This window comes from Syzygium oleosum, unplaced genomic scaffold, assembly GCF_021117445.2.
Source record: "Syzygium oleosum isolate NSW1041296 unplaced genomic scaffold, Sole_v2.1 Sole_v2.01, whole genome shotgun sequence".
Taxonomy (NCBI): domain Eukaryota; kingdom Viridiplantae; phylum Streptophyta; class Magnoliopsida; order Myrtales; family Myrtaceae; genus Syzygium; species Syzygium oleosum.
Genome location: NW_026607485.1, coordinates 9,626,159 through 9,637,086, shown reverse-complemented (window position 1 = coordinate 9,637,086; position 10,928 = coordinate 9,626,159). Strand labels below are relative to the sequence as shown.

Genomic DNA, 10,928 nt, shown 5'->3' with positions numbered 1-10,928 from the left:
TATTTTGACATATAAAGATAATTTTGGAGTTATTTTTTCATTGGTGGAGGAAAGATCCTTAAATTTCTTGACGTACATACATAAAATTGTCTAAAATTTTATTTCAAAAATGCATTGAGATATAAAGAGAGTGATACAAATATTGCAAAATTAAGAAACAATTAAGTAAGTTACAATATCAAATTTTTAGCGAAGCGAAAATTTTGGTGTTGTTGTGATTGTTAAATCATTATCGTCCCGCAATAATTGGCGAGTTAATATTCTAGTAAATATAAAAAAGAGAAGGATTTTGGGCCCTCCCATGGAAAGTAGCTTCCATTAGCTACACCACGGTTGGGCTTCCTTTTGTTTTTCGTTTTTTTTTTTCATTTTCCGTGGTTTTGGTACCTTGTCTTCATCTTTTCTGTTCATTTTGCATGTTTCCTTCAAAAGCTACTATTCTATTGCGTGTCATATTCCTAAACGCACTACGTGGGATTAGCTAAATCATATGATATTAAAATTCGGTATGATATATATTCATTCCTTGCATTGCACGGGCCATAAGTCTAGTATACATTTAGTCCAAAAGACAAAATATGCCAATTTTGTGGTAATTGCACGTGATATGCTGAAATCGTTACGTGGAAAAAGTTGTCACAAAGAGGACTATAGCCTGTCTTATTCTCAATTCAAACTGGAAATACATAAATATGACTGGGGAAACAAATCCCTTTTTAAATATGGCATCATAATTAACATGGCTAGCAACACAGCTTAGAAGCAAGGCATCAATGTTTGCCATGACAACACTCGAACATGACAATGTTAGTCATTATTCTGTGACAATCGGCGCACTCCACGATCTCCGGAATGCATCCAACCATATTGGGGATGTAGAAACGGTGGCAAGTCGGGGGATCAAATACATTGTCGTAGCACTCTTTGAAAGCGGTCTCGAAGGCCATTCCCATCTCCTTCACGTTCTTCCTCCAAGTCTATTCGTACTTTGAACAGCACCTCCGATGCCGTGGCCAAAGAAGTATTCACGAGCACACGCGATCCGACACAAGCAATGGTGAATCCGCGATTCTTTTTGTAGTGGGTGTAAAGATTAAGAAGATCTCGCATTAAGGAATCATGAACATCTGCTTTTGTCTGCATCTTGGACAACATACAAATCTCTAGACGAGCGTAAAATGACTTGATCTCATTAGCATTGATGAATTCCATGGGGATACCATCCTTTCGGATTTTTTTTAAGCAATCCTCGATTTTTTGAACTGTGTCCCCGTCTTCCCCTCCATACAAGAAAAAGATGAGCTTCTCGTTTTTTATCTGATGTATCAAACATGAGAGGCAAAAAATGTCAATTAAAGTTTCGATTTATTGTGGTCAATCACACATTCTACTCCACCATAAAAGATTGTTTTTTTATCCTTGAAATTTAAGCTTAATTTTTGTTGGATTGATTAATGGAAGTAACACTTAATTATCGATAGTACATGTTAGCAAAATATGGGAGACACAGTACAGTCGCGATTTCGAAAGAATCAGGCAAAAATTCACTTACGAATTCTTGAATTTTGGGGAAGTCGCCTTTGAGCAAAAGCTCAAGCCAGTTGATCTCTTGCCTACTCCAGAGATTCCAACCGCTTGATTCCGTGAACGGGAAGGCTTCGAATCCCCAAACACGGATCATCGGCATTGCGTTCTTGTTCTCTACCTTCCCTTGCGGGTTCAAAACCACTGCAATACTGTCTTTCCTAAAATTCCACTCCTCCTTGACGATTCGGATAATGACATTGCTAATACTTTTAGGGTTGGATGGCGATAACCATGGCATCTGCTTTTGCTTTTCTGAGAATTGCGTTAGCGAGGCCGGAGTCACTTGCTCCAGGATAGGAATCCACACAATCTCATAGTTGCTCTCCTTGAAGCCACGTGCATTGTAGATATTGTTTAATTCTACCAGTTCATTGTTCTCTAACTTCAGATCTGAAATGAGCAGCAACATGCTTTTCCCACCCAACGCTGCTTCGATCGAGACCTGCTAGTACCACGATTGAGATCAAGTGCACGGGAAGTTAGGATCATGTTCATTTTCTTCTAATGTTGATGAAGATGAATTTGAAGAAACAAACAAAGAACTTCCTCAGAAGCCATATTTATGAATGCATGGAGGTGGTGCAAATTTCACAAAGTACTTATTTTTCTCTCAAAAAAGGCTTTTCTGGCGACTTAGAGTCTAACTTACTAAAGAGCTCGATTAAAATATATATAGCCATTAAGTGAATTAGTATAGAATTGGCATGATACCACCATGATATGTTACTGATCATAAATAGATGATAATGGGATTTCCTATTATCTAATTGACAAAAAAAAAGGAGCAAATTCATTCTGACAGCTAGACAACAGATTCGTTAAAAGATGAAGTTGGATTTAAGATGCGAAGCACACGGACATTATAAATATAATTACATAAAGCTAACATCCAGAGGAATGACTACAACTTCCAGAACTCTAAACACCAAGCACAGGGAAGCTAACCTTTGCCTTCTTGGGACCCAAACACAGTGGCTCTGGCTCACTCCGGATGTCAAACAAGGCCTTGATAAGCTCCACATTTTTCGTAGGGTTCACAAGAAGCTTCTTGAGCCTTTGATATTCTCTTATTTCCTCTGCACGATGAATTATTTGATCACACAATGCTACGAAGATTCTAGCTAGTGTAACCGATGAAGTTTGTAATAGTTGTTCCAAGGGGTTGAACAAAAATTAAACACCATCATTTATCTAGGTTGATAGAGATGAAAATAGTAGGCCTATTTGCTCGAAGATCATTCAGAATTTATCAGTCGTGTAAACTAATTTTTTAATTGATTTAATGCTCCAAACATTACTCATTGATTAGGTTAGGGAGCTTGGTTCATGCGTTAAACTAAAAGCGTTACTCATTGATTAGGACCCATTTACGTCGCAAAGAAGTCATATTATGTCCCTATATGTTATGTGCAATCTAATTAAGCTATATGCCATTGCATGATTCGTGAGAGATGATCGATGCAATCTATCAAGTAACCTAGATTAAGACCTAGATGAGATTACTCAAGTTTGTTTATATTAAACTTGTGCTGTTTGGCACTTGTTTCTGCTATGGACGCAAAAGGAACTCACCCTTCTTTTGCTCGAAATCTTTAAACTGTTTCTTGATAAAATTTTCCGTCATTCTGACTTTACGAGTGAATTTATCAAGATCTAGCGACTGTTGATACCTGCAATGCCAAAACATGCCAAAGAGAATGGAATTGGAATCACCCTTGTAGGTAAAAATGAAATCATGGGATTTAGGATCTCCAGAAGAAGAACAAGAACGTACTTATAGCTCATGTTGATGATGCTGGTGAACTGAACGGAGCAAACAAGAACGACGACAGTAATCTGACATGCGATGGTCGATACATTGATCGCTGTGCACAATTCTGGGATGTCCTTGCTATTGTGCTTGAAGTCCACGATGCATTTGGTCATGTTCAAGGCCATCTTGATCAGATCATTGAGCGTTAGAAACATTTGGTTTTTCCATGTTTCTAGCTTTTGGGTGATTGCAGGAAACCCCTTCAACACAGCCACCGAATTCAAAAGACTTCCTGATGGTTGACTTTGCGCAGCTTGCCAGAAATCAGCGTAGAACACCGCTAAAGCCGACAAAGTTACCACTGCCTTGGCGACCCATGAAAAGTGTGATAGCTCGCCAAACAGTGACTCCGTTGTTCGATGCACATCGTTAGTTTCAAGAGCCTTGCATGTGATCTGTCATTGTAGGCATAGTTTAACACGAAGTGTATTTTAAAATTCTAGACTCTGATTATATGCTTGATGGTAGATGCGTGGTCTTACTTGATATTCTTCTCACATGGAAGCCACGTAGTATATGCATGTAAATCATTTCATGTTAGAAGATAAATTACTTTGTCCTTTTGAGATTATTATATTCTCCGATGAGTTATATAAAGGTTGAAAATTGTTGGCACCTATTTTAATTTGCCCAAAATTAATTACACAAAATTTAGGAGTTAATTTTTTTTAATTCCTAAAATAAAAAAATTTTCTATTTAAATGCATTGCTGTCGCGACCTAAAAAAAATCGAGTTTTTGATTTTAGGTTAATGGATTACTAGATCAATTAAATTAACTAACCTAGCTCGAGTTCTCCCAAACTCTACCAAATTGTAACTTAGGTCCAATCGTGAAATGTGAATATTTTCAATAGGAGTCGCCACTAATCATTTAAGGTAGGTTGATTAGAAACCTAAATAAAATAGCGGGAGTACTATTTTATTTCTGCGAACCAGAAATTATAGATTCGGGGACTTGGTTACGCTAAATTCCCTAACGCCCTTTCGGTACCAATTTCAAGAAAAATATTCAATTTGACAATATTGATAAATCCTGACTTAGAGTTCAAAGGTGCAGAAATTTACTTTTTTTGATTTTTTACTTATTTAAATGAAAGCTAACCTATATGTAATGACGTGCAAAAATTGACATGCAATTAATGCAACCTAACATGCAAACTATATGTCATGCGACGACGTGACCTGTTTCTAATGACGGGCATATTATTTTTTTTTAATGAAATTCGGAATTAAAAATGCCAATTATCTAAACATGCAATTTCAAACTAAAGAAATTAACCTATTCTAGAGTAATATTTTTGGTATTTTTTTATCGAAATTCGAAATTAAAATCCAGTAAAAAACAATATAACCGCTAAATCTTACGAATTAAGTTTCGATCTGAAGCCTGACAGATCGATCCTAAAATTCGAAATACCCGCTATGGAAATAACTCTATCTAAAGCCTGATAGATAGATTTATTTCCACGTGTGCGGTTGCGGATTAGGAAATTTTCCTAATCGATCACATCTTGAAAAAATTTAGATATCTTAAATATCTTGGATATATTCAAAAGATTTTGAAAATTCTAAATTCTATCCAAATTTGAAAAGTAATAGATATCCAAGATTTCACAAAAAAAGGAAATAAAATCCTAATTGGAATAATGCTTATTATCCAAATATGCAAAATTAGATATCAATAAGCATAAATTAGGCAACAAAATATTCGAATCAAATCGGGATATGATAATTGCCTGATTTGCAGATTTCTTTCCTAATTTGAATATGTAGCGGATCGGGATTGCGGATCGGCGATGCGTCGGGAGAGGTGGCGCGACGTCGAGAACAGTGGCGGCTAGCGACGGTGACACGACGGGAACGGCGACGCGGCGGGCGTCTCTGGGCAGCGGCCAACAGGCGAGGACGGGCGGCTTTCCGGCGGCTGTGCAGCGAACAGCGGCGGCACAGGCGGTGGGCTAACGGCGGTGCGGGGAGCTCTCGGCCAGTGGCTTGTGGTGCGAGGCGGCGCTACGGCGCGGCGGCAGTGCGGCAGCTCTTCGGCGGGGCTGTGCGGCCCGAGCGGTGGCGACACGAGGCGGGCGGAGCAAGAACGTCCAGGCAGCGGTGGCACCGGCACGGCGATGGTGTGCGACGAGGCAGCGGCAGGCAGGCGTGCAGCGGCGGTGGCACACGGCGGGAGACGGCAGTGTGCGGCAGGAGGCAACGGCGCGCAGCGGTGGCACACGGTGGGAGACGGTAGCGCGCGGCGGAGGGCAGCGGCGCACGGCGGTGGCACGCGGCAAGGGCAGCCGCAGCGCGGGAGAGGACGGAGGCTTCGCCGGCGGGAGGTGGCGCGGCCCGGGCGTGCGGTGGGCGAGGCGGAGCGGCTCCGGCGTGGTGCGGCGGACGGTGGCGCGCGGCGCGGCGGCGCGGCGCGGCGGTGGTGCGGCGCAGCGGGCGGTCTCCTTCTCTTTCTCTCTCTCTCTCACTTTTCTCAAAATTCTCTCGTATATCTCTCTAAAAATCCGATCTGAAAAATTATCAGAACCCCCTTCTGATTATGACGCATAACCCTATATTTATATCGCAACCCTAGATTAATTAGCCGGGCTTTCTAGTCCTAATGGGCTTAGGCTTGGGCTTAGGCTTTAATTTTCATTTAATTCCAAATTGGCTAAATTAATTCGGGCTTTTATTCAATTAACTTGATGGGCTAACTTAAGCTCTAATTAAGACAACCGAGCCCTTTTGACGTGTGATTTTCGGCCCCCGTCTTTCGAGTGAGTCGAGTTTCGTTCGGTGCCCGATCTCGATTTACGTGATGAATTTTAAGCTCGCTTGCCACCGCCGATCCGATGTGGAATGCAGTTAATCTATATGATCCCAAACTATATGCTATGCCATTTTAATATTTTTGTTTAGGGGTTAAAATTTAATCCCTAATTTTCTATGCAATTAACCACTAAATGATGCGCCAAAATTTAGGTGTCAACAATTGCATATAGAAATTAGGCACATTTGTATTAATAGGGTTTATTAGAACTTTAAAAAAAAAAATTCGTGTTGGGCCGGGTCGACTTGGCCCTTTTCTTTTTCCTTTTCCCCACACGGGCCCCGGCCCTCTTCTTCTTTTCTTCCCCCCTCGCGGGCCCAGCCCGTTTTTCTTTTTTTTCCCTTTTTCTTCTCCCGCGCGAGCTGGGCTCGACCTAGCTCCCTTCTCCTCCTTCCTTCTCCCTCGCCTGCTGTCGCTCTCCTTCCCCTGTTCTAGCCGCAGAGTGACGAACGGCGGAGCAGCCCTGCGCCGTCCCTATCTGGCCAGAGCATGGCCGAAGGAGCACGCCAACAGGACTGGCATTAATGGCCAGTCCCGTCCTCCTCGAAAACCCGGCCGTCTCCCTTATCTCCTCCTTCCTCTCTTCCCCCCTTTGTCTCTCGGCTCTCCCTCACTGAACCGGTCCCCCCTCCCTGCACCGGCCTACAAATGGCCACAAAAGTCTTCAAGAGGCGTAGGCCGGTGCAGGCCGTCGTCAGCACACGCAAGAGCAGGTGAGACGCTTCGTCGTCGGCTATAAAAACCGGAGAGAGAGACTGAGAAGAGGTTGGCCATTAGAGAGAAAAATAGAGAGAGAGAACAAAGAGAGAAGAGAGAGAATAGAGAGAGAAAGAGAGCATACCGAGGTCATGCCAGAGCTAAAGGAGAACCAGCAGCGGTCATCGACGCCCCCAGACCAGCCGGAAGCCACCCATACGCGCCATCGACCGGTAAGCCCCCCCCCCCCGGCCGAGAAGCTCCTCTGTTTTCCCCTGTTTTTTGGCGTGGTCGGGCCGGGACTCGCGCCGGCCGTTTCGCACGAATCCCGGCCCATACCGTCGTCCCCTATGGTCTGTGTGTCACCGTCGAAGGTAAGGTAGGTCGCTGGAGTACACCGGATCCCCGAGGTAGGTCGAAAACCGTTTGTTTTGGTCACGCACGCCAAGTGTTCGACGAAATGCCTCAACGAGGCCGGTTTTGATTCAATCGCCGGCCGGCGAGCAGGCGGTCGGACGGCAACGTAGGCGGGTGGCGAAGCTTGGTGGTGATCCCTAGAGGCTGAATTTTGATCGGCGCCGTTCTGGGTCGGCCGGCGGAAGGCCAATTTTGGCTCCGCCGGCGCTCCCGCGTGTTTGTGCACGCGAGGTTGACCCGACCCGGGTCAACGCTCTGGGTCGAATCTGTTGACCCGGGTCGGCTCCAACCCGGATCAACTGACTCGACCTGGGTCAATGCCTTGGGTCGGATCCGTTGACCCGGGTCGGTTCCGACCGACCCGGGTCAATGCCGTGGGTCGGATCCGTTGACCCGGGTCCGCGACCCAACCCGGTTTCATATATTTTATTTTATTTTTTAAAAAAAAAATAATTAAAAAATTTTAAAAAAATTAAAAAAAATTTCCGTATTTTCCTTTTTTTTAAAAAAATTTCAATTTTTTTTTAATTATGTGGTATATCTGAGTGTTTTAATTTATTGTGGTATTATTATGCAATGTTGTTATAATTGTATAAATTGCTATGTTTAAATTAGATAAGCCTATAGGGTTATGCAGTAGTATTTTGCATGTTGTTACTGTTTTATTATTATTATGCATGTTTTTAATTAAAATATAATTGCATGAATTGTTGTATTTTGAATGTCATCTGACTTAGTTAGGACTAGAACCTAAGGCTGCATATCTATTTTGACTGCTGATCGTTTATGATTATGCACTCGCTTGATCACCTCACATGTTAGGAGAAAGGTCCTAAAATCAATCCAAATTGCCTGACAAATGTTTTCAAAAAATGAACAAGGTAAAAAGGTATCGAAAGGGCATTAGTTATCCAACTAGTGTAAACAAGTCCCCGAGCTCAGTTAATATCTTGTCCGTAGGAATAGGGTGATTCTCCCATCACCTTATTTGGGTTTCTAATCGACCCACTCCAAATCGATTAGTGGCGACTCCTTGATGTAAACCACTTGCATGTTAAAATATTTAAACCCTAAGTCGCGATATGGTATGGGCTTGGGAGAGCCCAAGTTAAGTCCCGAACCTAGACTTAGCAAGTACCAGGCGAAACCCCCTTTTTTGTCGTTTGATAAGAAAAGCGGGAGGTCGGTCGCGACAAAAATGTTGGTTATAAGTTGCATTTCGTCCACTCAGTTAGTTTCTTTATTTTTTTTCTGAGACAATGAGCCATGATCTTCCTTTTTTTCCCGTAATTTTCTATGATTTCAATTCTCTCATCAAGCAATCATATTTTTTTAGACTTTTCTTCTGTGCAAAATCAATTTCTATTTGATATACTCTTAAAATATAAAGTACATATCTAAAAATGAACTAAAGTAAATACATCCCTCATTATATGTATAATGAACTAAAATCAATTTCTATTACCTGACAGCACACTTCGTTGATAATGGATATCGGGGGAATAAAATGTTCTGTGGGAGGTGGGTATGCGTTTTTGATCTGTTGTGCCTCGGTGTCCTGCAAGAAATTACTCATGGTTAGATGTGCATAAGTAAAGCATATGTATCGAATATTTATTCTCCAGTGTCTCTCTAATGACAAAAAACTTCATGTTAGCTAGGGAAAATCGCTGCAAAAAACCCCACGATCCATGTTGTTAGGACCAATGTTAGGAGATATCTTTTCCTAATTGTGCAAAGTCAAGTGTGTAGTTCAACATGGTATCTTTGCACGTCGTAATCTATGTGTCTGTCAGTAGGGCATTCTTTGTGAACCATGGACCCAACCTCATGACTAAATTAAAATACTCTCTTGCAACCTTACCATATTGGGATTCAGAAAAGCATCGACGATCATAGTAGCTGCATTGAGGACATTCTCGACGAGGACAAACAGCGATCTGTCGTCGAAATCTTCTTCATTGGGTGCATGTGTTTTCAGTGCTGTGTTCATGAACTTGTCGTCGTCCAAGAGACCTACCAAGTCTCTTATCAAATTGTGGTCAGCCATTCCTGAATGAAGGGAGGCAAAAAAGAAACGACAAGAAGACTAAAGTTGAGAAAATTTAAGATTCTAGAGCTTAATATACAGAAGTAGACTGTATTGTCGTGCCAAGCTCAGGGTGAGTAACCTATTTATAGCACTCCTTTGGAAGAAGACAACGCATTATGAACTGGTAAGAAGTGAAAATTTATTATTTCTTTGAACTGTAACATTAGGGTTCAATGTGGAGGCCGACATAATGGTTTAATTACTAATTTGTAAGGACTTAAACTTCAGTTAGAACTAAGTTGACCTGGCATAAGATGACACGTTGGTTTATTATGGCATAAAATAGTTAAAGCACGCTTTAATTGACTAACTAGAGTAGGGGTTTTGTGACATCCCGAATTTCGGCCCATTTTTGGGGTTTTATAAAACGCGTAATTTGTCAGTGTGCTTATAGTAAAATCTCGCCCGAGAACTGATCACTCCCGGTTATCATTTTAAATTAGAGATTTCGCTAGAATCGCACTCGATCGAATTTGGCCGTTATTTAGAGCCCAAACTTTGGTGTCGAATTTCTCGGAGTTCCGGGACGAATTTAATTGGACGGTGTCGATATTATTGTGGCCGGGCGTCGCTATTGCCGAGGAATGTGTGAAAAGTGGATTTTTGACCGGGTGCGAATTTGGACTGGTAGACCTCCCTCGTGGTGTGTTTTGGCATATTTTATTTTGGCCATTTTCCTATATTATAATTAGGATTTTCGTGGACCGTGGGATAGTTTTCGGGTTCGAATCGTGACCGTTGGATCGCGATCATTGCTCTCTCTCTCTCTCTCTCTCTCTCTCTCTCTCTCTCTCTCTCTCTCTCTCTCTCTCTTCTCTCTCTCCTCCTGCGCTGCGCTGCATGTAGCGCCCATGCATGCGAGGCGTCCCTCTCCCTTCTTTTCCGCTCACGTCTCCTCCTTCTCTCTCTCTTCTTTTCTTTTCTTTTCTTTTTCTTTTATTCCTCTTCTTCTTCGTCTCTTCCGCCCCCGACTCCTGCTTCTTCCACTCTGGCTTCCTGCTTGCTGCTCGACCGCCAAAGCTCGTCCCCAGCCGGCCACCCGCCTGGCGCCACCGCCCCGCCAGCCGCCGCGCCGTTGACGCCACGACCCCCCCCACTCTCCTTCTCCTTCCCCTGTTTTCCTTCGCCGGACCGAACCCGCCCTTGCCCAACTCATCCCATCGCCGCGTCCGACGAGGCCAGGCTCCGCCGAGCCGCCGACTAGCTCGTCCGGCCTCGCCCCGCCGCCGTGCCGCCTCCGGCCGCCGTGCGACCATCCCCTTTCCCCTATTTCTCTCCTTCCCCGAGCTCCTTTTTCCCCCGTCCGGCTCCGCCTCATCCAGTCGCCGCGCGGCTAACCGTTCCGGCCGCCGCCCGGCTGCTCATCACGCCACTAGCTTCTCAGCCCTCGGCCCGCGCCCGGTCCCCTGCGCCCGCCTCGAGCTCCGCCCGGGTTCGCCCATGCGCCCAGCTCGGCCTTGGCCACTGGACCCCGCCCGATCATGGCCGAGCCTGCCGCTCGTCGCCG

General features: G+C 43.8%; 1 protein-coding gene across 1 annotated transcript; it reads right to left on the bottom strand.

Annotated features, from left to right (window-relative positions):
* Positions 1-900: 900 nt before the first annotated feature.
* Positions 901-9,379, bottom strand: LOC115677656 (protein SIEVE ELEMENT OCCLUSION B-like). The gene is made up of 7 exons (XM_056315371.1): positions 9,194-9,379; positions 8,795-8,887; positions 3,362-3,795; positions 3,160-3,257; positions 2,533-2,663; positions 1,553-2,029; positions 901-1,317 (listed from the first exon to the last, which is right to left on the bottom strand). The coding sequence occupies exons 1-7, from the start codon at positions 9,377-9,379 to the stop codon at positions 901-903; spliced, it is 1,836 nt and encodes a 611-aa protein (XP_056171346.1).
* Positions 9,380-10,928: the final 1,549 nt, after the last annotated feature.

Excerpts from the sequence above, each read along its gene's own strand:
- LOC115677656 (XM_056315371.1), bottom strand. The coding sequence starts at position 9,379 with ATGGCTGACCACAATTTGATAAGAGACTTGGTAGGTCTCTTGGACGAC. Across the intron at positions 8,888-9,193 it reads CTTTTCTGAATCCCAATATG|GACACCGAGGCACAACAGAT; the intron begins GTAAGGTTGCAA and ends AATTTCTTGCAG. Across the intron at positions 2,030-2,532 it reads TGGGTCCCAAGAAGGCAAAG|GTCTCGATCGAAGCAGCGTT; the intron begins GTTAGCTTCCCT and ends TGGTACTAGCAG.